Here is a 26,866-nt window from a genome sequence, read left to right as displayed (position 1 = left end):
GTAAACTATGAACCGAATTGCATGAAATTCAATATGCGTATAGCTTTAGCCATATAAAACGCAATTCCAAAAATTGAGCCTAATCGATCAACATTCACAGTGCCCTTTTCGCATCTAGACGATTTATAAACCGAATTGCTAACTTTTTTATTTATGAGGGTATTTAAATGAAATTTGAAGCACAGCCACATGGAATAAAAGCAAATTTAACGCCAGTTATAAAATTTCGTTTTGCGCATGCGCAGTGCCAACTTTCTTATTTATGGAGGGATTTAAATGAAATTTGATACATAACCATTTGGAATAAAAGCAAATGTAGCGCCATTTTCCAAATTTGGTTTTGTGTAGGATGTGTAGTGCCAACTTTCTTATTTATGAAAGCAATTAAATGAAATTTCATACATATACACGTTAAATAAAAGCAAAACTAACATCAGGTTTAAAATTTGGTTTTTCACATGCTATAGCCATACCCAGGACACAGTATATCCCGTGCCCAGGAGCTCGTTTTCTGTATTTGTTTAGTTTATTATACATTTCATTGCTCCCGCTCATTCAAGTGTATACAGATCTTATAAAAACCGTTACCATGAACAGATTTAAGTATGGGAAATGACCAGTAGATAGGTAAGTATGTACATAGGAGGCCGGTATCTCTGAGAAGGTGTAGTACCTATCTAGGAATGAGAGATTATAAATATGGTTGCAACGTTTGTAGTATTTATGTACTTTTGGATATAGACAAGTAGACTATCAAAGGTGGTTACTTACTTTATTCCAAGTTAGTTATCTTATCAATGGCAGAAACATACACTGCGGTGGAAGTAGCAGATAAATCAGGGAAGTCCTTATTCCGTTATATATCCCGCAAACACATTAAGTACTTACCACTGTCAATGTGTTCTAAAATGATTCACAAGTAAGTCGTGTTTTAATCCTAGTGTTATATGCGCTCATATTTTATTAATTAAAGTCTTAAAAGTATAATTATAGGGTTAGGGGCCATAAATATTCTTTCATATCATTGGGTACCAGTTAGATGCCAATCTGATGACGGTGATGAGAATAATTCACGGGTGCTGTGTATCACTGATACAAACAGCAACAATTCCGCCGCCGCCCTGTCTATTGATGCAACTTACCTTCAAGAAAATGAACATGGTATGTACACTAATCAGTAACATAAGTAGTGTGATATAAGTTTGTTAAAACTAGCGTTAAATTTTCGTAGTAACAATGAGTAATATTTATCGTTTATCACCAATAGTTCACTATAGAAATGAAAATTCCACAGTTTTTAAGTCAAACGTGTTATCCATAGGTATCCACATGGATCATGAACACTGTTATTGTGATTCGATAATGTACCTACCTACCGGCATTGTAAGATGCCCACCTATAGAACACGAGTTCCTTCGAATCTATTATGCTTCATATTGCTTAAAATGCGGTTGGGAGACCTCCATGTGAATTTTTGTAATAAGTACGAGTACATCGTGTTGTCAACTGCTTCAGAAATCGAACGAACGCCCTAGTTCATATAGCTATCTGAATCGGTAACTTTGGTTATCTGCTATGAAAATTAATAAATAACTCACCGAGGGGAGGGAACCCTCCCACCTTTTGACGTTTCTCTAACTGCAGCCTGAAGCGCGTTATAGGTCGACCTCGTGGGTTCACGAAGCGACGATCATTCTGTGATGGAGCCAAGACCTGTTGCTAATTATTAGGGCAATTACACAAATAAAAGCACAAAGGTTAATTTGGTTCCAGTGTAGGGCTATACGTCAAAAAATGATCACATTGATGCAAGGACCATCAGACATATAACCACCTATGTCGTTTACACAAGGGTCTCCCACCCAACCAGAAGGTTCGAGCTTAAAGCGTATGACATTGACCCTTAACGGTGCACAGTTTTTAATTTAAACTTTTTTTTTGTAATAAAACCTAGCATAATTTTTGTAAATTTTACAGGGTGGTTAAAATTTGTGGCTCACTATTGGGATCTCTGTAACGGTGAGATGGCAAAATTACTCAGTCGTGTGTACTTTTTTTCGGAGAATCTGTATCTGTTACCAGAACACGCTAGGTGTAGAATTTACAGGTTACTACTTTCTTATTTCTTATGGACGCCATGCCATACTGGATTTTTAAAATTCGGTCTTTTAATCACAAAAAGGCGCAACTTTGCCCCCATTTAACTCACACTGTATATCTCATCGTTACAGAGATCCCAATGGTAAGCCACGAATTTGAACCACCCTGTACACAGAAAAAAAGGTCTTTCGAATAACTTAGTAAAATCTTTAGGTTGCTATTTGAAAAAAAAAGTTCCGCGCTGTTGCGGTGCTTCAAAATGTTTTTTTCAAAAATCCGGCCCGTTATTTTTCGTTTCCCTATGGTTAATATACATATCCAAAATTTGAACAAAATCCGCCGAATCGTTACTACGGAAACTTATCAACGTACGTACTTACCTACATACAGACAGACAGGAACTGTTTTCTACCGCTCTTCTTTGTGGAGAGGTTGAGGAGTGAACTGGTTTTATCCTTCGAAATCATTTCTACCAACCATAATTCTCCTCCTCAACACCTTATCATGATCGGATATAATTCCTTATATCTCAAGGACCGCAATGGCCGGTGGAGGGCAAAGGGCGACTGGGACGTCTGGAAGAAATATATCCATTGGTAATGCTAAAACTTTAAGAGTGAATATCACGAAAATGGTTTGTGGGAGGAAAGTACCCACAAAGGCAAAATTAATCGTCCGGACGACACATATCTATTAGTGAAGTCGAAGCGGAGTCTTCGAGGAGGTACTCTCAAAGGGCGGAAAGATCGTCTAGACGAGAGTACTGGCGATGTAAAAATTGAATTGTAAATAAGTATCTCGAAAATTTTGGAGCAAGGTACCTACCTGTTTGTTTGTAAGTGTATATTGTTTTACCTCGATAAATTAACTTATTTACGGCAAGTAAAATGGCAAGAAGAATCTCGACTAAACAACGGCTTTACCTTTTATAAAGTTCGACCTGCTCGACGGCATGTATTTGCGAGAACGCTCGAAAATTAAAACTTCTTTAATTAAGTAGGTCCTTTCTTAAAAATACGGGACCGGTGTTAAATTTTTTTTTATGGGCGCATCTAACGGATGCAATCTCGACTTTATCGGAGGCTTTTATTTGTAACCCATTCAACTAATTACGGTTAATTGTACTTATCTAAATCGGAATGAAATCTCAGACATTCGGCCGTCCAGCAATGCCCTTTTGTTCCTTGGAATGTGTATACCATTAGAAATCAAAATCGATTACTGGGTAATTAAAGGACCTAAAACTTAACAAGATTGATTTTCTCTGTTCTTCCCTGGCAAGAGCGCTTTAGGCGCGTCGGCTGTAAAAATAATTTAAATATTCCTACGGGAACGGTTGCAAACGGCAAATTATATGTTGCCTCTTATTTTCTTAACGGGCGGCTCTACAAATTAACCCACTAATTTCTACCTTATATTTCCAACTCCTAAATACAAATAATTCTTTTCGAAGCGACAATCTTCATAACGAATCGCTGATAATGGGTGTTCTTCTACAGAGTGATCACTAAAATTGGTAATTTCCAGGTGGAAAACGGGTGCTTCCTTATTGTGTTATAGGCTCACTTTGAATGAACACAAAGCATTGAGACGAAGTATACCAAATACTATGCGATCAAAAATGAGTTACTGTCTAGTCACCTTTAGAATTTTTGTATACATGGGAAATCGTACTTAACTGCTACTTCCAAAGGCGACTCGATTTTTGATTGCCCGTTATTTTTAGCATTGGAAATACTTATATGTTTTGTATGGGTATGAAGTTGCCGGTATTGCAAGCAGAAAAGGAGACAGTGGTGATAGTATTACAAGCATGTTAGGACGCTTAGTATTTAGACAGTTTACGTTTTCGACACGAGCGAGCTTGCGAGCGAGTGGTGCAATTATTTCCGTGTGTATAAGTGTTATTTGTGTTTTACATTTATGACCTTATATACGGTTATCATTTTCAATTTTTTCGATGGTTGCAATGATTGCGAAATCTGTGAATTTTTGTAATAGGTAGAATGCTTATGTATAGAGAAACAATTATTTAATGGAATAAATTATGAGTTTGGCTGAGATACCTTAACATTTGGGCATCAGCTTGTATAAACTATAAATTATGAGTATAATTACCTATAATTTAACATTTTACAGGATGGATAAATGCAGTTTGGGACAAACGTGATCAGTTATATCTAAAGTGGACCTACAATAATACCTTCGATGAACCTATCGCTCATTTCATAATTAACATCGTATCTGGTGATGATTCGTGCTACCAGTATATACTGCCTGGGACTGAAGAGCATATTAACTGCACTTATTCTTATTTGGTAATAACACGATTCGTTTTGAATTTAGATATACCTCGCATTATTAAACTTCAGGTAAAGTTTACGAATAAATGTTACTCTACCGATTTAACCATCGTCGTTACGGCCCTTTCAAATGATGCAATATCGCTAGAATTGCTAAACGTATCAAGTCCGCCTAGAAAGCCTACATTTGATTCAACTGTAAACACAGCAAACATAACAACAAATACTATGCTCTTTTATATTCCTCGCCAGAAGTGGATCGAAAGGTAAGACAATCATCTACTACTCATACGAGTGCAAAATAATGTTTTTCTGAAACTACTTTAGAAGCAACTATTTTCGTCTCTAAAGGGTGAAGAAAATGTGATTTTCCTCTCTAGTGAGGAAAGTAAAAAACGATTAGGTACTGCGTGAATCTTAATAATGACATTTTAAATTGAAACATCTCGTATCTAGATAATTTTTCAATTTTGATTGTAGTTTCGAGAAAAAATGATACAAAACTTGAGAAGAAAACGTTTTTCAACTCTCGTTCAAACTTTGAACTCGAGTTGAAAAGCTTCCCTTTCTTCTCTAGTTGTACAAATAACTATTTCCTACAACTCCCTTCGAAAATAATACTTTCATTAAAATAGGTAAGTCAGTATGTAATTGGTTCACTTGTCAACAAACGCAGGCAAAAGCAAATCGCATAGTTTGTCGTTAGAATACAAAACATGCACGCACTCAATAGTGCAACTTGTATCATAAACATAGTAAACGTCTGTTAAATAATGATGTTGACTATATCTTGATTCGTTTGTAGAAGTAGGTATTGCATTATATGAATATCACTAAACTTGGTATTTTAGTGGGAGTCGTAGGAAAAAAGTGTACCTCTAATAGAAAGGGACGTTTCATCTTGTGCGATATTGATCCGCTCGGCTTCGTCCCGTGTGGTAAATGGTAATTATCACACACGCGTGAAATGTATCACTTTCAACACTCATACTTACTATAATACTACTCTTAAATTCCAATAACGTAATTCCTACTAGGTCTAAGTGACTATTATCTCACAGACATCAAGAAAGGAAAGAAACGTATTAAATGTCTCATTTACTTGATGTAAATAAAGTCCTTTATTATCATCTACTTAAAAATCATTCATTATGAACACAGGATGTTAGATACATGTTCATTCATAGGATAGGTTCATAGTCTTTAATTTAATTTTTAATTGTTCGTTCCCTCAAAGTTAGAGATCTTATTCATTTTCAGCAAGCCTCCACACGACTTGAGTATCTTTATTTACGTAATTTTGATCGAAACAAACTCTGAAACAAAGCTTACCGACGATGTCGTAGACAAGGTACTACACGCGGGGAAGACTGGCAATACCTCCACGTCCACATACTGGATAGCGGCAGAGTTTCAGCACAATACAACAGACACTAGACGATTATTCCTTATTGGAGACGAGTCAATTGCTTGGTCCCAACGCTTAAATGTTACCATAAAAAATAGACTACTAAGACCAAATACCACGTACACAATCACAACCGTACTAATAAACGAGTATAAGCAATTTCAGAGGTATTCCGTTTACAAGTTTACCACTAGCACCGCACGGGAGAGAAAGGGTTTCGTTATGCAACCGATGCATATTATAATGATCATTTTAGTTATCATTAGTTTACCATTAGTAGTTTGCTGCTTTCTAAGGTAAGTTATACCCTATCCCTGTATTAGTCTGCAATAATTATTACTTTGCAGGTTAAAACGAGACGAGTGTACCTTGAATGATTTACTTTTGTGTTTTGTTTGTAGTACTGCTTGTATCTGTCGCTCAAGTTGCGAATAAAAAACTTGGAAACCGATCCTCTTTCATTAACAGACATCTTCAGAACCGAACGTCACATTTTTATAGGTTCAAGTTCAATGGATGCTGCCCGCGCCATTTTGGTTAGTTTTTGAGCGGAGGCCCGCACCCTGGCGGGACTTGTTCTTGAATAAAGACATCATTTGAATATGCGAACACCCGAACTACTTTTATTGGAGATGTCTATCTATAAAATTTCTTTCTGTCTCTACAACAAATCAAAAAGATGTGGGTCACAGATAAATTATCTGTGGGTGGGTGTTGAAGACCTTACGATTCAAGAAATAAAAAACAAAATTAAAATATTAGAAGCGAATACATTCACTCTGCAGAAATTTTCAAAATAACCTGAAAGGGTTTTTCGAAAATCTGCCAATACATACTATGAAAACGCACGATTGACGGGACTCGTTCAAGCGACCTGGGTCCAGCGCTTTGCCAGCCACGAAATGGCTGGCCAATGAGACTGGCGCCAGGTACTGGATACGTGTAAACGACCTGGATTCAGCACTTTGCCAGCCAAGAATGGGCAGGTCAGTGAGACTGGCGCCAGCTAGTGGATCCGTCTAAACGTGCCTTAAAATGATAATTTAGAAAAAAAGACAGTGAAAAAAAAGTAATTTTGGAAACCTGTCATAGTAAAAAAAAAGTCCGTAACGGATAGTGCTTAAAGTTTAGCAAAAAATGTTGTGGCGACCGCGACAGGACTGCGGCGTTCGAGGTGGTACAAGCCGTAGAAATGGTTGATCTATTACGAAAGAATAGGAAAATACTTACGTGCCATTTCACTAAAGTATCAAACAGTAACAGACTTATGGCAATTGGGCGTTTTGGGTAACCGGTAGAACAAAACCCAAAAAAGAAGTGGTGTTAGTTGCTAAAGAGTTGTTTGTTGGCGGATATGAGATGATGTTACCGTCACTTGAGAGACATCCTCCATTGCTCACCAATTATCGTATTGCTAGAAAGAGGCTTGAGCTCACCTTGAGAAAGTAAGAGAAGGATAACTTGGTCTCCAAATATTCTGAAGCTTTCAAAGAAAGAGAATTCTTGAAGATTATTGAAGAAACAGCTAGAACTCACTCGTACGGACATTTTTTTCCACATGTCCCATTGATTAAAGAAGGATTTAAATTTAATAGAATTTATACCGAGATTCAGAGAAAATGATATAGGAGTCATATCTGACACAAAAGAGGAATTTCTGTAAATTAGCCTAAATGAGAAAGACAGAAATTTTTTGAAATTTTTGTGCATAAAGAGGGAAAAGACGTAGAACACACTAGCATCGTTTTTGGAATCAATTGTAGTCCTTTTAGGTGGATTTCTATCTATTTATTGTAATAGTACCAGTATATTTATAGGTTACTATGTTTACTATAGGTTTATATACAGGGTCATTCTTGACGAGCGTCAGTTAGAAAGATATGGAAAACCTTTGAAAATTACGCTGAACTGATAAGCCCTTTCTGGGTTTTGGCACATGATGAATTGAACTAAAATATTTTCAAAATGGCGCAACTTCCGGAAATACCGGAAGTAGCCATCAACTTTGTTATTTTAAATGGGGACCCCCTATTTTTTCTACATTTTCGGATTCTACGTCGAATTTGGAGTACAACGATACCCCCATAGTTGACTCTTTGCTCCAAGGGCTTCGCCGATATTCAAGTTTTTGTGTCAAAAATTGAATTTGCAGGGGTAAATTTAAAAATTTATTATTCGAAAACGGTGAGAGATATTGCAAAACAGTTTTCAATGCTTTATTAAGGAAAGATCAAATTTTCTTGTGGTATGCGTAACCGTCTAAAAAAGTGAGACTACGTCACTTTTTCAAAGCTCTCAACTTTTAAACTTTTAAATATCCGTAACTCCATTTTTTCAATTGGCACCCCCCATTTTGTTCTTCACCCTTGTTTTCCTTTTCCCAGACCTTTAATTTGATGCAACATTTCAAAAGCTGCTTCAAACGGTTTCCGAGATATTCCATGTTTTAGTTACTTCTTGTGGAAAGTTGATAAAAAAAATAAATCGCTTGATGTTATTCTTTTGTTTTTATTATGATAATGTTTAAACGTCAAATTTTCGCTGCTTGAACTTATACTTCTCGTCAATAATGGCTTGTTTGGGTTACACTAATGAAGATTTTTTGAATTTAATATTAATACACGGTGAATGTAATCGAATAGCTGCCAGGAAAAGCAGCGAAAATTTGACGTTTAAACATTAGCATAATAAAAACAAAAGAATAACATCAAGCGACTTAATTTTTTTATCAACTTTCCACAAGAAGTAACTAAAAAATGGAATATCTCGGAAACCGTTTGAAGCAGCTTTTGACATTTTGCATCAAATTAAAGGTCTGGGAAAAAGGAAAACAAGGGTGAAGAACAAAATGGGGGGTGCCATTTGAAAAAATGGAGTTACGGATATTTAAAGGTTTAAAAGTTGAGAGATTTAAAAAAGTGACGTAGTCTCACTTTTTAAGACGGTTACGCACACCATAAGAAAATTTGATCTTTCCTTAATAAAGCATTGAAAATTGTTTTGCAATATCTCTCACCGTTTTCGAATAATAAATTTTTAAAGTTACCCCTGCAAATTCAATTTTTGACACAAAAACTTGAATATCGGCGAAGCCCTTGGAGCAAAGAGTTAACTATGGGGTATCGTTGTACTCCAAATTCGACGTAGAATCCGAAAATGTAGAAAAAATAGGGGGTCCCTATTTAAAATAACAAAGTTGATGGCTACTTCCGGTATTTCCGGAAGTGGCGCCATTTTGAAAATATTTTAGTTCAATTCATCCTGTGCCAAAACCCTTAAAGAACTTATCAGTTTATCTTCATTTTCAAAGGTTTTCCATATCTTTCTAACTGACACTCGTCAAGAATGACCCTGTATGTACAGTGTGTAAAGCGATGGGGTATACAAGCGGGAATTTTTTTTAAAATATTGATTTATGCAAAAAATTTATTCTTCATTATTTGCTTGCTTTGAAAGTACCAATAACGTTTCGATAATCTAAAATTTATTTATAGAAATCATTATTTATTATTATATTTATTGGTACTTTCAAAACAAGCAAAAAATATCATGAAGAATAAATTTTTTTCATAAATCAATATTTTAAAAAAATCCCTCTTGTATACCCCATCGCTTTACACACTGTATATATCACTTCCAAGAAACACTCTAACTTTCGTAATTATGAACCGATTGCGACCAAACCTTAAGGGTTGGTGTAACTCATAAATATCTCGGTCAAGTTCGTGAATCCACCATATTGGAACAAAATGGCGGATACTTTAAAGAAATCTACCTACACCTGATCGGCCGAGCCGAAAGGGATTTTTTGTTAGGTGCGACAATGAATACCTACCATTTGGCAAGCTGTTTAGAAAACTGCTCTATACTAGGTTGCGAATATACCAGACAACCCTTAGAGAAGCTTGTCACGAGTTTTTAGATTTGACAACTGCGTAGCCAGTGTACCAAACGGCAACGTCTGGGGAAGCATCGCAAAATGAAACACTAGCAATAGAACAATTCGTATCTTTAATAAAGTCTGGGCATTGATCAGTTACTAAAGTAGTCAATTAATCTCCAATGGAAAATAGTCAAAATACTGCTCATGAGCAAGATTATTTATAGGGCTAGAGTCTATCGATGAATCCTGGATCCAGGAATTAAGAAATCAGTCAACTACTATTTTTCCATAAAGTGGAAAAAAAACAATTACGAGATTTGCTTCTCATGTCTACTTGAAAGTTGAAACTTTGTTTCGCCTTCAATTCCTTTTCTTGCACTTCTAGGTAGATTATATAAAAAAGTCTCATAGCGCGTTGCTCATTCTACCGAGTAATCATAAATGAGTGATTAGAGTTTGAATATCCTACACATTACAGTATTTGTAGTATTTAGACAACACTGTCATTTTTATAAAAAACTGAGTTGGATAAATGTGGGTAATGGTCAATCAATTAAAAAAATTGCCCTTTCAACAATAAAATTAATTAAGAAATTTAGAAAAATATTGATTTCAAGATCGAAACAAATCTAATTGAGATAAATTGGAGTGTGGGGCAGTTGGATTTATGTTTTCCCTGAACAATGCAGCTGTAATTTGACCAAAACAATATCAGCATAAATTCGTAATTGATCGATCCACACATAAAAATTGCACAATCTTCCTAGGAACGTGGGAAATAGAATTAATGGTGAACACCCTTTCCATTCGGTGAGTTTTCCTTCCGGTTTAGGATGGCGAAATGCATTTGCGCGATGAATCACCGAAGAATGATTATTCTAAATTCATAACATTTACGTTATCGTGGTAAATTAATCACATTTAAACGGATGTACAAGATAAAATGAAAAAACCCATATTCAGCACTCAAAAGCTGTACAGTTTAACTATTTGCATGTTAAAGTAAAGCATATTTTGAAATGATGTGTTTTTATTACAGGTAAGTTATTAGTCAGTGATATAATTTGAAAACAGTCAGAACAGCATCAGTTGCCGTCCCTATTGAATGAATGTCCATAAATCAACTGGTTGTGTCGGAATCTAAAATTCAACTTTTAACAATCTGTGATCCTATGGCAAAGATGTAGGTACAGTTTCCGCTCCGTTGTAAATGAAATTGCGCAATCCTCTATCATCTAGACTTCTAGACCTATAAAGAAGTTGGGACGTTACCCAGCCAAGGTTTTTTCTGACATTTATACATTTTTTACATTCACTTTTTAGCGTAACAACGAAGTTGAGGAACGCCTATGTGCTCGATTTTCCGTCTGCCTGTTCCATCGAAGTGTCGGCCCCTGGGCCACCTTACACCTAGAGACTTCGGATTTTGACTAATTGCTAGGGTCTATATTTCCCCGTTACCATTGATTTATATAATCAATGCCGTTACTAACCATTAACAGTTGTTTTCTTAAGTTGCCCCGGGCAACCGCTGTAGCCCTCGACGGACTTGCCTTTAAAAGCAAGAAAAATCTATAAAGGATAGTCCACAATAGCAGCTCTGAACACGCAAATAATCATGTTTATCATTCATACATGAAAGATTTAATTTAAGAAATGGCAAACCAAAATTGGCATTGACTGTTTTTAGTGGACCACCCTGTATACAGGTTGTATCAAATTTCGTGTTAAATTCTGAGATATCGCTTATTAGATAGATAGAGAGTTGGTTAACTGGGCTAAATAAAATAAAACAAGTATAAATTGTGCACAACTTTTGTGCAGATAAAGCGCATTTTTTTAAACCGAAATAGCTTTTGTTTTGACATCACCAATGGATATATTTCGTGCAGACGTCTCAATCGCCCTTTGTGAGTACCCTCTTCCGACAATCCGTTCTTGAGGTATAAGGGAATATACCCGATCACGATAAGAGGTCGAGGAGGAGGTTAGTAGAAATGAATTCCTTTCGTTGAGACCTTTCATTAGAGTACCATGAAGGATACCACCCCCCCCTCACCGTACTTTGATAAGAGGACAGAAAGAAGGGTAGTAGTTGGTAGAAAATGGTTCCTTTCGTTGAGACCTTTATTTAGAATACAATGAGAGATAAAATTGATTTTTTACTGTTTTAACTTTGATAACTATGCAAAAAAATAACACAATTGACGTTTTTGATTTTTGACTTTAAAATCGTTATTTCTTTTACAGCTTTGGCAGTGTACTACTTTTATTTGGTTCAACATTTTCCCAACGAGATATAGCAGTTGTCTTACAAAAGTCCACTACCGAATCGAAATATAATGCCACTTGTGTCATTGCTGGAGAAGGCATGAGTTCTGCAGTTTCTTGGATAACGCGTATACCGTCCAAAGAATATTCAGTTACAAATATTGGTAAGTAAAAAATTATTCAATTATACAATGAAGAAGAGGCACCAGAAACAGATAAAAGTGAAGAACTCTTTCACTTACGCTCAGGTACAACTCAGTCAATTCTCAATTGGAAGCTATTGATGTCCATGCACTAGACAGGCCTACTACAGCAGACCATGGTTCTGCTTACTCATATCGTTAGTGTTCCGTTAGTGCACGTTAGTGCCGCTGAAGAAATCGTTAGTGCACAAAAGGAAACTTACTATTTTTAAAAAATATTTGTGGGCCTGCTAACTTCATGCCAGCAGACCCATTTAAGAAAATCGATGCAATCTTTACACTACTTACACTAGCAACGTTAGTGATCGGTAGTGCCACCAATATAAACGTTAGTGCTCAAAGTGTAACAGCTCAAAACGTTGTAAAAAGGGGTCTGTTTACTTCATGCAGCAGACCCAAATTTGTTAACTTGGCCCTGTCCTAATGCGAATTTGAATCAGCTCGTTAGTGCTCGTTAGTGCTTCAAATGCGAACGTTAGTGCTGCAAGGGATCCGCACCAAAAAGGTTAACAGACCCCTTTTTACAACATTTTGAGTTGTTACACTTTGAGCACTAACGTTTATATTGGCGGCACTAACGGGCACTAACGCTGCTAGTTTAATTAGTGTAAAGATTGAATCGATTTTCTCAAATGGGTCTGCTGGCATGAAGTTAGCAGGCCCACAAATATTTTTTTAAAAATAGTAAGTTTCCTTTTGTGCACTAACGATTTCTTCAGCGCCACTAACGTGCACTAACGGAACACTAACGATATGAGTAAGCAGAACCATGGTCTGCTGTAGTAGGCCTGCCAAGGTCATGGACATAAGCTATTGCCATAAACCAGTAAATGAATACAGAATCGACCAATAAGCAATATTGAGGCGTCTTTCTGGAAAACGTACCTTTAACCTTTCTGTACAAATAATATGCAATATCAAACTTTGGCAACACTATTCTCCCGTAGATTAAATAAACTTCGGCTTTGGTCAAAACTAACTAATTTAAACGAAAACCAAGTAAAAGATTACTACACAAAGAATGTTAGTTAGCTACGCTGCAAACTACAACGCTAATAATTAAAGAAAATTTATTCCATTCGCAAATAATCTTTATAAACAAACAAACAAACAAAATGAATGCATAACAAAAATTTGGGGAGGCCGCATGGCCGCATTTGAAGATTTTTTAACTTCGAGCGACACAAAGCGAGTTTATGATTAAATTTTGGTCAATATTCGTCAACCGGAAGTGACTTTGTCGATTGTTGTCTATATTGGTGCAGTGTATTAACGAGCTCCTAGCGAGTTTATAATTTTGCGGTGTCTGCCTGTCCGTCCGTTAGCACGATCTCGCGTAAATGAATGGACCAATTACGATGAAATTTTGCAGGTGGATTCTTTATCAAATTTGTAGATCGGAATTCGTGAATTGGCAATGTAGGCCAAAAAATAAGGAAGGCCCTTTTGACATCTCCGTTAGTTATGAACCGAATTGTATGAAATTCAATATGCGTATAGCGTTCGCCATATCAAACGCAATTCCAAAAATTGAGCCTAATCGATCAGCATTCACAGCAAACTTTCTTATTTATGAAGGTATTTAAATGAAATTTGATACATAGACACTTGGAATAAAAGCAAATTAAACGCCAGCTTCAAAATTTGGTTTTGCACATGCTATAGCCATACCCAGGAGCTCGTTTTCTATATTTGTTTACACGTTCATTCATTCTTAATTTAGTTTCAGAATTCATTCCCAAGCGTGACAGCCAATATAACTGTAATATAGATAGGAAGCACTACCGGGGATGTGTGTATTATTGGACCGACAGCATCGGTTGGGAGTCCCGAAATTCCCTCAACGGTTTTCTGGGACCAGTATTAGACCGCCGGTGGGAAAGTGATTACCGGGTATAACGGTTTAGAAAAATAGTGTTAATACCAGACTGTTTCAGAGTTTACAACTTTACATACGGACGGCTCCCTCAAGTTCAAAGAACTTGCGACTATATCAAATTACAAGCGATTTCAAATTCACATTTCAATACGAACGCTAGAAGCTCATATTTATTTGTGCGATCACTATTGGCCGCCCTATGGAAATTGTTACTGGATAATAATAGGTGGGTGGGGCGGTTATATGACAGGTATTAGGAAATGCGAAACTGGTAAAATACCCACAGCTGAAGATAAATATCCGAAGGGCCCATGTGGTACCCTACGTAGTCAAAAAAATGTAAGTAGGTAGTAGCATTGTATTTATATCGTTTATAAATACAATGGTAGTAAACGTAGCTTTGATTCTCCTGGGAACATTCATTTGGCATACATTTCTATAGCCTAATTAATAATTTAAGCTGAAACCATAGGATTAAGAGAGCTCATTTTAAGGTGTTATATGCCCATTTTTTAAAAATGATTGAAAAAAGGTGTGCGCATTTACCATGAATTGATCAGTACCTACTTCCCGAAATGTCAGATTTATGACTATTTATGTGTAAAAAGGAAAATAAGTTAAATCATGAATACTGCGGTACAGGAAGACTCGGCTCTGCGCAACTCGGCACCGGACTACTCGCCTTCGAGACAAGTCGGCTCTGAGACAACTAGGCTCCGGGACTACTTGGCTCCGGGATTACTCGGCTCTGGGACTACTCGGCTCTGGGATAACTCGGCTCTGGGTTTACTCGCCTCTAGGATAACTCGGGTCTGGGACTACTCGGCTCTGGGATAACTCTGCTGCAGCATTACCCGGCACCGCGAGAATCATTCGGCTCTGAGCTCTGTTTCTTTAAACCTAAAAAAGGAATGTTTAAATATTGAACGTCGTGCAAATTGAAATGTCACGCAATAGTTGCAGAGGCAAATAGTCCTGAAACCAAGTTATAGCAGAGCCGAGTCGTCGCAGAGCCGAGTAATATCATAGCCGAGTTATCCCAGAGCCGAATAGTCCTAAAGCCGAGTTATGGTAGAGCCGAGTCGTCCCAGAGCCGAGTAGTTCTGAAGCCGAGAAATCCCGGGGCCGATTAATCCCAGAGCCGAGTAGTTCCGGAGCCGAGTAGTCCTGAAGCCGAGTTATGGCAGAGCCGAGTCGTCCGAAAGCCAAGTATTCCGGTGCCGAGTAGTCCGGTGCCGAGTTGCGCGGAGCCGAGTAGTCCGGTGCCGAGTTGCGCGGAGCCGAGTCGTCCGTGTCCGTGAATACTGTTCTATCTTTCTTTCTCTCAATCTTTGGTTAAAATTTCAAAAAAATATTTATAAATTAGAAAGTTGATTTTGCGCAGATTAATTCTTGCAAAGATGTTAAGTGCGAGCAGTGGAATTACGCGACCAGTAATAGCACTCATTTAAAAGCAAATTTATTAATACAAATTAAGTGTCCCAAGTTTTGGAATGTGGCCAGTGCGATTATCCAGTAGTTGGTACTTACCAATGTTAGTAGAGACAGTAAGTTCAAGGTTTCCTCGTATCTTTATTATACACCATGCAGACGCGTTATCGAGAGTCCGGAGGCCCCATTTGATTGGTGTTTGGAATTAGTTTATAATTTACAGTTATAATTGGGAGTTACACTAATTTACAGTTGTAACTGTCAAGGATAATTCCCAGTTACAACTGTAAATTAGTGTAACTCGCAGTTAGAACTGCAATTTACAAAATAATCTCCTGTGTGTCCTATCCAGAGTTTCGTACGAAACCCACAAGTCATAAAAATTTTATTTTACCGTCAGGAAGGTGAGGAAAAATCACTAACACTGTGTTAACATTATTTTTTGATATCTTGGAAAATATATAAACGCCAGCGCATTTTCGAAAATGAATAGGTTTTTTTGCGATAAATGCGCTATTTGTAAAGTTACAAGAAACTTTGGATGGAAAAATTAATCAGCATAAATGAATTCAGTGAATTCGTATACGCCAGTACGGCGGCAAATGTGTTGGCAACTGACGTCACGCGGTCTAGTCTCGCACACAGGTACGTTTTTTCTCTTCGCACTGGTACTTGATTTTAAAATGCTTACAGCGGACGTAAATATCAATATTTTGTCCTCGAATTTTTTTTGATCGTTTTTTAATAACAAAATCTTTCAATTTTAGTTTGAACATGACTTTGCGGTGGATTGAGGGCTCTGTCACATCCCTATGTTAGGTTCACGTAAATCGTTTTGAGTCACACCATTACCTTTTTCAGCACACAAATGAACGCGTATTAGACACATCGAAATGGTCCCATTTCACTATACGACGCACTGATAATAACATCTTATTTTACAAAGTGGGCGACCAGAATCCGATGTTAAATTACACAGATGAAGAGACATCCTCATTCGAAACTAAAAAAATTGTGGTTGTTAGCCGTAAGAAAATTCCGGGTTATTGGAGGGTGCACGATTGTAAGAAGAATATACTATTCCGTTGATCAATTAATAGTTTTTCTAGATGACTATTCTACCACCAACAAAGTATTCTCAGAGAAGATAGTAGGAGAGGAAATATCTACCAGAGAAAAAACCTTTTGCGCTTCCTTTTTTGTAGCGATGTGCTCCAAATGCAGATTAACATTGGAAGTGTTATACTTTGATGGCACCGTGGCGGATTATTTACCAATCAACCAAATAACTATCTCCAGTAAAGGAGTAAGTACTAAACCTTTGTTAGATGACAGTAAAAGATGAACCCCATGGTCTATAATTATATAAATATCTATTTTAGGATCGATTATGGCAAGAAGAAAGGATAACGGCACCGTTACTAGGGATATCGGCTAAAGTGCGTTTACGTGCTTCAGGTGCTTGTGATGAATGTAAAAATCCATTTTGGTCGGTCGACTATTTCGAGTTATGCTCTGAAAATGGTACCCCAGGTTCACATTGAAATGTAGTAATTGTTCATACTTTTATTGCAGAAATTCGTGTTTTAACAGCGGATTCACTAGATTTAACTGAAGTATCGTGTGAAGTAATCAAAACTTCTCTCCAAGTTAGTTATACTGGTTTAGATAATGAATCACCACGGGGTAAAATCTGGTTTATTGTGTCGTCAGACTTTACTCTTCTTGTTTCAGAATCTACTTGTAGCAACGGTCGTTTTGGAAAAGCTTGCTTTAGTTGTAGTGAGATATTCGGACCAAACAAATTTAACTGTGACAAAAGTACCATTTGTGAAATAGAAGAGTCAAGTCAGAACGTGTGCAGATGTGCCAAAGGATATACAGGATATGCGTGCGAAGATCGTAAGTCTGCCTAATAAGCTGAAAACGCTAATAGTAACATTTTAGCCTGTCCGCACAACACGTATGGGTTTAAATGTCAAGAAACATGCGGGTACTGCTCATATCCACCGTGTAATATTGTAACTGGATATTGTTCTCTCAGTGCATGTCTGCATGGTTTCGGAGATCCACAATGCAAACTACGTAATAAAGACACAGCAAGCTCCAATTAATTATAGATTTAATTCTTATTATAGCACCTTCTCCGATATTACAATACCCCCCAGTTGTTTTAATAATTAATCACACCTCAATAGTGGTTCAACTACTGAATGTATCATACGATGGAAATGCAGTGCCCATCTTCTATAAAATACAGTATAAGGTATACAAAACGTTGCCACTTTTTGGCACATATCTGTCAGTGATGGTATCGTTTTTAGACCATAAGTCAAACGGAGTGGAATAATTCGGAAAATATAGACTTCAGGGACCAACTTCCTTTTCAGATAAAGCATTTAGAAGTTCTGACATCTTATCTCATTCGAGCAGTGTTGATTACAGCAGATAACAGTTCGTTTGAAGGTGTTATTGTACCCTACGTAAACGTTACCACCACATGTGAATGTAAGATTTGAAACTAAAAAAACTGTTTATAAATTTTGACCGTTTTAGATATCCAAATGGACAGAATTAGTATTCAAACTTTTAATGAATCTGCTTTAATCACATTTGTAGTAAGAATATACATTTAGTTACAGTAATTATAATGTACATGTTCATTTTAGAGCGGTGAAGGAAGCTGCCCAGCAAGTTTGTATCGTCTTGGCATTGATAACCAAATTATAACTTCGAACATGCTTGAGTTTGAAATACTACGCTTAAAACCGTACCGCAACTATACCGCACGACTCTTTAGCATAATTAGTGACGAGTTTCAGCTAATGCTAGGTTTTCAAACCCAAGAAGGAGGTGAGGGAATGTTGCTTTCTGTATATGATTTTCTCTGGATTAGTAAAGATTTTTTTCCCATTGCAATTGATATTCCAATGATTTATCACAAATCACATATGATTAACACGACTAAAATAATAATGTCCTCACGCTGGAGCGCGTGGTTATTTTAAAAAGACGACAGTCTTGATCGCCACCAGGAGTTGTTTCCCTGCTCCGGTCAAGATCGGTGGTTTTGGAATGGGAGACGCAGTCAATCAGAGAACGCTTACTCAAGCAACAACGATCGATCACTACCAAACCCTAAAACAGGATTACTAAACTAAAGCGAAATGAATTCTCGGTATCTACTGGGAAAACAACATTAAAGAAAGTAAATGCCTCCCTTATAGTCAACGGAAATGAAAATTGGTAAACACCTACCTTGAAATTAAACGGTCTAGTTCAATTACACTTACGATAAAATTGCAAAAGTTTAACGGTCAGCGTTAAAAATACCAAAAGATCCCCCATAAATCACGCTCGTACTTTTTATAGGATTTCGCAAATTCGGAAGGGACACGTTGGACTTCCTAACAAGCACCGTCACCGCGAACTCGTATGATAACGTTCAAAATTAAAACTTCTTTAATTAATTGTTGGGTTGCCTGTCTCCCAAAAATCTGGGAAACGGCTTAATCATTTTGATAAATTAGCGCGCTTCCATTCACAGCTTAATCAGACACCGTTTGCTGCAACACATTTTCACGTAATATTGGGAAACAAAAATCGGCTAATAGTTAATTAACGAAACGGAAATCACAAAATATTAATTTTCTCTCGGAGAGTCGACGGCTTCTCAACAGTGCATGGGAGGAGTACAAAATTTCGCTTCTGCGGTGCACGTGCACGCACACGTAACAAGTACGAATATATACAGGCACGGACAAAATGGTTATGTACAGGGTATTTTCATTAAAGGAAAAACGAAAGGGGACGCAGCACTATCAATGTGGAAATGCGTTTTAACTTGTTTCTTTTACACATAACACATTAACTGATACATCCTGTATCAACTTTGTTACCACCCTTCATTAACTAGGATTCATGATCAACAATTTTTTGGTACAGGTGTCGATCACTATTAATACTTAATTCTACTTTACAGCCCCAGAGAGAGTAGATAAATTAAACGCGTCGCCCATAGATGAATCGACACTGGAAATAAGCTGGAACCTACCATTAGTGCCAAATGGAAGAATAAGACATTATGAAGTGTCTTACGAGGTACGTGAAAAATTATATAAATGTCTTAGCACTTAATTTCCATTATTGGCTACAGCACATTAATTACCTCGGCTGTTATCCGGATGCTAAGATACCAAACAACAGCTCCAGAAGAACGCTACGAGAGTCAAGTAACGTAACTCGGTTACTTAACGTCATTCCGTATTCTCAATACAGAATCACTGTTGTTCCGTATACGATAATGAGTGGAGAGTCCGCCACTATAGATGTTGATACGCTACCTTCAGGTAGGTCACTTGATTTTTGCTGTACGTACCTAGATTGTTTTTGTGATCATTTACACTCATAAACAGTGTTGCCACAGATCCCCATCTGTATTTTACCACTACAGGCACTTTAGGTATTATGTACTTACCCAGTTATACATCAGATATAGGTATTGACAGTAAAGTAACTCGCTACAGATACAGGTACAATATAAAGGTCCGATCGCTTTTACATCTCCGTTAGGTAGTTATTAACTGAATTGCATGAAATTCAATATGGGCATAGCTTTAGCCATATAATACGCAATGCCCAAAGTTGAGACGAATCGATTCAAAATTCACAGTGCCCTTTTCGCATCTCGACCATTTATAAACCGACTTGCAAACTTTTTTATTTATAAAAGTATTTGAACGAAATTTGATACATAGGCACTTGGAATAAAGGAAAATCTAACATTAGTTTCAAATTTGGGTTGGATCCATCGTTCCTCGAAATGGGGGTTGAAGTATATTGTGTGATCAAAAACTCTCTAAACCTTCCCCATATAGTTTTTATTCGTTGAAGTTTTTAAAAATAAAAGCGACTATAGTTTTGGCGTACTGCCATCATCAGGCGATGTAAAATTTAACAGGAAAACGGTAAGTTACAAACATTGAAGACGAATAAGATGAACATGTTGTTTTTTAATTATTAACTGGCCGAAGCCAAATGAAACAACCTGAAGGGTGGTTAAACCGGAAAGGTTGTCCTAAGTTTCAAAACGAATTATTATCAAGCCTTGTTAAGACAACCAACCGGAGGGTTGAATTATTACATTAAAAGTTTTTTTTTTTATTATTATATAATAATCAGCAATCAGAACACATAGCATCCTATAAGCCAATTTGTTGTCTTTAGAAGTGGCGTGGTGAGGGCCCCTCCATCGATGGGTTCTCGTTACTGCAAATCAGTGGGCCAACGTCTCTTGAGTCTTCTTAGGACTTCGTCATGTGGGAGGTCTGACAACAGAGGATTGGTGTGGACTGCGATCTTGTCAAGATGTTTTGTTGTTTGATCTTGTATGACTTGAGTTATAAACGGGATTCCAAGATCTTCGTGTAACATCTGATTAGTTACGTACCACGGCGCGTTACTGATTGCTCGTAGTATTTTTGACTGGCATCTTTGCATGGTAGCGACGTTTGATTTGCTTGCGCAGCCCCACAGTTCAACTCCATAAGTCCATATGGGCTTGATAATTGTTTTATATAACAGGAGTTTGTTGCCCAGTGATAGTGATGATGTTCTTCCTATTATCCAGTAGAGATTTTTTAATCGTAGTTCTATGTGTCTCTTTTTTTTGTTGATGTGGTCCCGCCCAGGTCAGCTTATTATCCATATGGAAGTCCTAAGTATTTCATGGAAGTAGCCTGGGGTATTTCGACGTTATTTAGATAGATGGGTGGGCATAGTTCTTTGCGCAAAGTAAACGTCACATGGCTCGACTTCGTTTCGTTGACTAAAATTTTCCATTTGTTAAGCCAGACTTGGAGAAGATTGAGGTGGCTTTGGACGTGTCGCGATGCGATGGTTACGTTGTTGTGTTTCGCGAGTATAATAGTGTCGTCAGCGAAAGTGCCTATCGTTGTGTTAGAAGTGGTAGGAAGGTCTGACGTGAATAGTATATAAAGGAAGGGTCCCAGGACACTTCCCTGAGATACACCCGAATTGATGGGGTATAGTGCTGAGGTTTCGTCATTAACCCGCGTTCGAAATTGCCGGTGACTTAGGTAAGATCCGAGCAATTTGTGAAATGAAGGTGGTAGGATGTGTTCGATTTTGTGGATAAGCCCTTTATGCCAGACCTTATCAAATGCCTGGCTAACGTCCAGAAGAACAGCTGTGCAGTATGATTTTTCTTCGAAAGCAGTATTTATTACTTGGGTGATCCGATGACACTGTTGAGTTGTTGAATGCCGTTTGCGAAAACCAAATTGGTAGTCTGGTATCCAGTTTGTTGAAAATTCTGGATCAAGAATTTTTAGCACGAGTCTTTCAAGGAGTTTGGAGGTCACCGACAATAAGCTTATGGGGCGGTATGAAGTTACATAGCCGGGATCTTTACCTGGCTTGGCAATTAGTATTATTTCGGCTTTTTTAAATTCTGTAGGCCAATACTGAAGTCGTAGTATTGCATTGAAAATGTAGGTCAAGAGTACTATTCCCTTTCTTGGGAGTTCTCGTAACATTCTGGGTGTAATTTGGTCCAGCCCTGGTGACTTCTTGAGCTTTAGTCGTTGAATCTCGGATTTGATGTCCTTTGGTATGATTGATGGGATGGGAGGGTGGGGAGTTTGAGGTGATATAAGGTTTTCTGGAATTGGGTTGATGAGTGTGTCTTCATGTGGTTGGAAAATACCGGATAGATGGTAAGCAAACAAGTCCGTTTTCTCCTTGCAACTTTTAGCCCACCCCAGTGCTGGTGGTAGTTTTCTTATAGGTGGAGATGTAGTTTGTGGTTTTAGGGAGGATCTAATTGGTTTCCAGATTGAGTTGTCATACCTGTTCAGGTTTGGAAAGTTGAATTTAACACATTTCAAAAGAACCGGGGCGAAAAAATAAACTTATAAAAGTTGAAACTATTGTGACTACATATTTAAATTATTTAAGTTAAGTTTAAATTCGAGATCATGCAGACGGCATGTCTAGAAATCATTTCTAGACATGCCGTCTGCATGATCTCGAATTTAAACTTAACTTAATTAATTTAAATATGTAGTCACAATAGTTTCAACTTTTATAAGTTTATTTTTCCCCCCGGTTCTTTTGAAATGTGTTAAATTCAACTTTCAACTTTTAATGTAATAATTCAACCCTCCGGTTGGTTGTCTTAACAAGGCTTGATAATAATTCGTTTTGAAACTTAGGACAACCTTTCCGGTTTAACCACCCTTCAGGTTGTTTCATTTGGCTTCGGCCAGTTAATAATTAAAAAACAACATGTTCGTCTTATTCGTCTTCAATGTTTGTAACTTACCGTTTTCCTGTTAAATTTTACATCGCCTGATGATGGCAGTACGCCGAAACTATAGTCGCTTTTATTTTTAAAAACTTCAACGAATAAAAACTATATGGGGAAGGTTTAGAGAGTTTTTGATCACACAATAAATTAGTTTCAAAATTTAGGTTTGCGCATGCGCAGTTTCAACATTCTTATTTAGAAAAGCATTGAAATGAAATTCTTCTTATAAACTGAAATTGAAGTAGCACGTCAAAAATGGATTGCCCATGTGCAACGGTATCTTTCATATTTGTGGCCGGATTTTTACGATTTTAACAGAAGTTCCATCTTACAAGTGGGAAATGAATGCAAGTGGAAATGTGCGGCCTTAAGGTGGCGTTTACAAAAAGTGCAAAAGTTGCCTTGCGATTTCCTCAATAACTTTGTTTCGAGGTAAAAAAAATAAACTTCTGTTATCGACCGATGGTTGCTAAGGGTTTAAGCTTGTGAATGAAATTAAGTTTGATAGCAAATTATTATCAGTGTGTGATAAAAATGAAAGATCTATATTTTATATGGGAGTTTTTTAACAACTTATTTCCTAAATAACGTCGAAAATGCAGGAATTAGCTAAATAATTTTTGTTTCATGCAAATGTCGGAACATTATATATTTGAATGAATGCTATGCTATTTGTGCCCAGAAGGCAGTTATTGTGGAAACAAATTTCCAATTTTTCAATGTAAACGACAAAATATTCGACAATACAGGCCGAAAGTAGTACGTTGAAAACTAGTAACTAAATCGCCCGTCTGCAAGTTGTAAGTGGCAGCATTAACTTGGGGGCGGCGCTGAAAAAGTGACCATTTTGGGCATCAACTAAACCATAAGGATCACGGAAAATATTTATATTATGAAGTGCCATTTTTCTCATAGTTTTGAAATATGGTATGGCAGACGATTTCAAGGGCAGCGTTGGGAGCAACAGACGCTTTTCAATGTAGGGAAAAACACCCCTGAACTAAACCATGAGGACCATAATAAAGATCATACCTAGATCAAAAAATTCCTTTTTTGCCACTATTTCAAATAGCAGACGATATTAAGTGTAGTTTTAACAGCGGCAGGCGTTTTAGAAGAATATTCAGACAAGAGCATAACGAACAGAGATAGCGATAGATTTACGCACCGCTTCGAAATGAGCGGTTTAGTAAACGAGTAAACGAATTAGATGGATAATCAGGTTTCACGACAACCTGATGAACCTAAACGAAACCTATCTGAGCGTAAAATCATTCCATCAGGACGTCATTAGCTAATGTTCCATTTATTTGAAAAAAATAGGCATTTATAACCACGAAAGCACTACAGGTTACAGATCAACACATTTAGGTTTCCTGGAAATTACTTTACCTCCCGTATATAGGGAATTTTTGATTACCTTATCTCCCGCAAAAAGTAAACGCACACTTTGCTCCCACAAATGAGAGTGCAAAATCTGGTTTTCGGTAGAGAGCGGAGATAAAAGAATTAATCGATTGAAATTCTTTTCAGCGATGCCGAATGAAGCAGAAGTTCCTTCAATCAAGACCATCGAATCGCAAAACACGAGCATACGTATTTATATGAATCGACCACATTGCACAATGATAAGAGGCTTGTTGGATTATTATGTAACATTCCATTGCCTGAATAGTTGGTGTCCTACACAATCGCCTTCAACTTTAAATCTTACTTCAATCAGTTCTAATGAACCAATAGCTTTAACAGATTTGCTATCTTATTCAAACTACACCGTAAGTATCGACGTTGGACGCAAAAATGGAAGAATGAGTAAAACTACTGGTATGGTAGCTGTTGTTCGTACCGAACCATCGGGTTAGTGAGAATAAACTTGCGAATTTCCATTTCATTTGTGTCCAATTTCAGTACCAAACCCTATAAAAGACATTGTAATATTTTCAAAAGATGAATCATCAATTTCTTTCCGATTTCTTCCACCCTATCCCCCAACGGGAATATTGGCGGAGATTTTTGTTAGTTATTGCCATGAAAAGCCAAGTAGGTGGTCCACCACGACCGTATGCGAGTCATCTTATATTCCACTACAAGAATGCACATTGTGGCCTTCTTATTTATGCATTACTCTGAAAAATTTGATTGTACGGACTGCGTATGAGTTAGAGGTAAATTATAATAATATAATGCGATTTGGTAAACATTTCTTTTAGGTACGTGCCAAAAACATTGGAACGCTTTTTAATCAACCTACAAGGATTTTTGCGACCACAGTGCAGGAAGGTACGGTAAACTACTTTAGAGACAAAAATTAAGGATTTCATTTTTTAGCTCCTGAAGCTCCTCAAAACGTATCTGCCGCATGGGATGATTATTACAATTTAACTCTCTCATGGAGTCATCCAAGTATTACGAATGGGCCTCTTACCGGATTTTTTATTAAAATTTATGCTCATAACGGTATATGCTTGGAGCAATCTATAGCAATAACTGAAAGAGAGTACCAACTGTCATATCAATACGTGGTCAGTTATAGATAGACATACCTAACCCAGCTGTTCGGTCACCCTCACCATTTTTTTTGTTTCCAGGTGTTAGTAAACGATTCGTGTTATGCGTCGAAATTGGACATTTATGTCCATTCATTCAACATAATGTTTTCGCCGGGATTGCACTTAACACAATCTAGTCCGCCTAAAACTCCAAATATTCGGCCAGAACCCGCTATTTCCGCAATCGCAAATGATACAGTTTCAGTGGATATACAAGGGGTATCAAACCTTGAAGACACAGTGTGAGGCTCGCACATCACCCTGCTACACGTGATTGAGTAATAAACAAATTATAGGCAAATGTTCATATTCGTGTCAAGCGATTCCGATGAAGGGCCAAATCAGCAGATATATCCAAGTGAACTGTGGAGAAAAGCGAAAATTCCAAGAGATCTAACAACTTGGATGGTGGCCGATTTAAATATCACCACCTTAAAAACGTCTACAAAAATTTTCGTCATCGGTGATGATAGAAAATCTACATCTCTGCACCTACAAATTGAAATACACAACAAACCTTTGTTAGCTTCGACAAATTACGTATTCACAATTTTGATAATTAGTGCTTTCGATGGATTAAAAAGGCACAATGTTTATACCTTAAATGCCACTACAATTGGATCAAAAATGGAGGAAGGGTCGGCAAACTATGGATTATTCGCTTTGTTGCTTTTGCTTTTAGTTCCAGTCATATGGATTGGTATATGGTAACTGCCATTTTTACATTATTGGATAAAGCTACTTGTAGTTAAATAGAGCCGGTCCTCCATTAATCTGGTGGTGACCTTCAGATTTAGATAAGGTGAAGCTCAAAGTCGCTTGTCCTCTTGGAAGGTACGTCAATATTATAGATGATATTGGGAAGTAGGTTAGTGAGATCAAAGGTCTCTGTCATGCCACATTCAAAGTCGAACTTCCGCCGGAAGCTCACGCACCGACAGTGGCTTCGGTTCTCCTTTACAAAAAAATTAAGCGGTATAATTACAAAATGAAATTTAATGAAGATAAGAAAAAAAATCCCGCGGTCATTTACAAGACAAATATGTAGACGGTGACGGCGGCGATTGTCGGCGGAACGGCCTCTGAACAAGATGCCGCCAACGGTTTCACCTTTAATAAACTTCGGCCATGTCAGGGACGGAAGATGGGTTTTACCTGCTCAACACCGTGTCCTTGCGATAATGCTCGAATATTAAAACTTCTTTAATTAATTGCGTCCTTGCCAGACGTCTTAAAAATATGAGATCAGTGTCAAAATTCAAGTTTTTTAAGGGCGCATGTAACGGATGTAATATCCACTTAATCGGAGGCTGTTACTGTAAGCTGTAACCCATTCAACTAATTACGGTTAAGTATACTTTCTCCAAATTCGACAGTCCTGCCCTTGGACTGTGAGGTAAGGCGGCGAAATCTGTTATCACGTTGATATTTTCTTAAAACTGCACGACTCTGCCGGTTTAATGCTGATTTTCGTATACTATTTACTGCTGTGTGCACCGGTCCGGAGGG

The 26,866-nt window shown here is 37.4% G+C and overlaps 2 protein-coding genes across 6 annotated transcripts in view; both read left to right on the top strand.

Annotated features, from left to right (window-relative positions):
• Positions 1–809: 809 nt before the first annotated feature.
• LOC116158607 lies at positions 810–6,262 on the top strand. 2 transcript variants are annotated; one of them, XM_031471416.1, is made up of 6 exons: positions 810–919; positions 983–1,161; positions 4,240–4,418; positions 4,473–4,669; positions 5,664–6,107; positions 6,159–6,262. In XM_031471416.1, exons 1-6 carry the CDS (start codon positions 897–899, stop codon positions 6,244–6,246), a joined length of 1,110 nt encoding a protein of 369 aa, XP_031327276.1. In that variant the 5' UTR covers positions 810–896; the 3' UTR covers positions 6,247–6,262. The 2 variants fall into 2 exon arrangements, with proteins under 2 accessions (XP_031327276.1, XP_031327275.1); XM_031471415.1 differs by having other exon boundaries at positions 823–919; positions 974–1,161.
• Positions 6,263–10,636: 4,374 nt separating this feature from the next.
• LOC116174501 (receptor-type tyrosine-protein phosphatase delta-like) overlaps positions 10,637–26,866 on the top strand; it is a 26,919-nt gene continuing 10,689 nt past the window's right edge. Inside the window, exons 1-22 of one of the 4 annotated variants that reach the window (XM_031492445.1) lie at positions 10,637–10,733; positions 11,945–12,129; positions 13,892–14,050; positions 14,106–14,386; positions 16,340–16,541; positions 16,588–16,784; positions 16,861–17,002; positions 17,054–17,164; positions 17,213–17,380; positions 17,426–17,563; positions 17,617–17,744; positions 17,803–17,986; positions 18,035–18,093; positions 18,148–18,331; positions 19,461–19,579; positions 19,635–19,827; positions 24,342–24,665; positions 24,717–24,973; positions 25,019–25,088; positions 25,137–25,330; positions 25,397–25,599; positions 25,654–26,064. In XM_031492445.1, the coding sequence (XP_031348305.1) occupies positions 10,714–10,733; positions 11,945–12,129; positions 13,892–14,050; positions 14,106–14,386; positions 16,340–16,541; positions 16,588–16,784; positions 16,861–17,002; positions 17,054–17,164; positions 17,213–17,380; positions 17,426–17,563; positions 17,617–17,744; positions 17,803–17,986; positions 18,035–18,093; positions 18,148–18,331; positions 19,461–19,579; positions 19,635–19,827; positions 24,342–24,665; positions 24,717–24,973; positions 25,019–25,088; positions 25,137–25,330; positions 25,397–25,599; positions 25,654–26,064 (3,929 nt within the window). In that variant the 5' untranslated portion in view covers positions 10,637–10,713. Of the gene's footprint in view, positions 10,734–11,651; positions 11,682–11,944; positions 12,130–13,891; positions 14,062–14,105; positions 14,387–16,339; positions 16,542–16,587; positions 16,785–16,860; positions 17,003–17,053; positions 17,165–17,212; positions 17,381–17,425; positions 17,564–17,616; positions 17,745–17,802; positions 17,987–18,034; positions 18,097–18,147; positions 18,332–19,460; positions 19,580–19,634; positions 19,828–24,341; positions 24,666–24,716; positions 24,974–25,018; positions 25,089–25,136; positions 25,331–25,396; positions 25,600–25,653; positions 26,065–26,866 lie in introns of those variants that run through there. The other 3 variants (XM_031492438.1, XM_031492450.1, XM_031492455.1) reach the window with 3 other exon arrangements.

Source organism: Photinus pyralis, unplaced genomic scaffold (assembly GCF_008802855.1).
Source record: "Photinus pyralis isolate 1611_PpyrPB1 unplaced genomic scaffold, Ppyr1.3 Ppyr1.4_LG1, whole genome shotgun sequence".
Classification (NCBI taxonomy): Eukaryota; Metazoa; Arthropoda; class Insecta; order Coleoptera; family Lampyridae; genus Photinus; species Photinus pyralis.
This window is presented reverse-complemented; position numbering and strand designations above follow the sequence as displayed.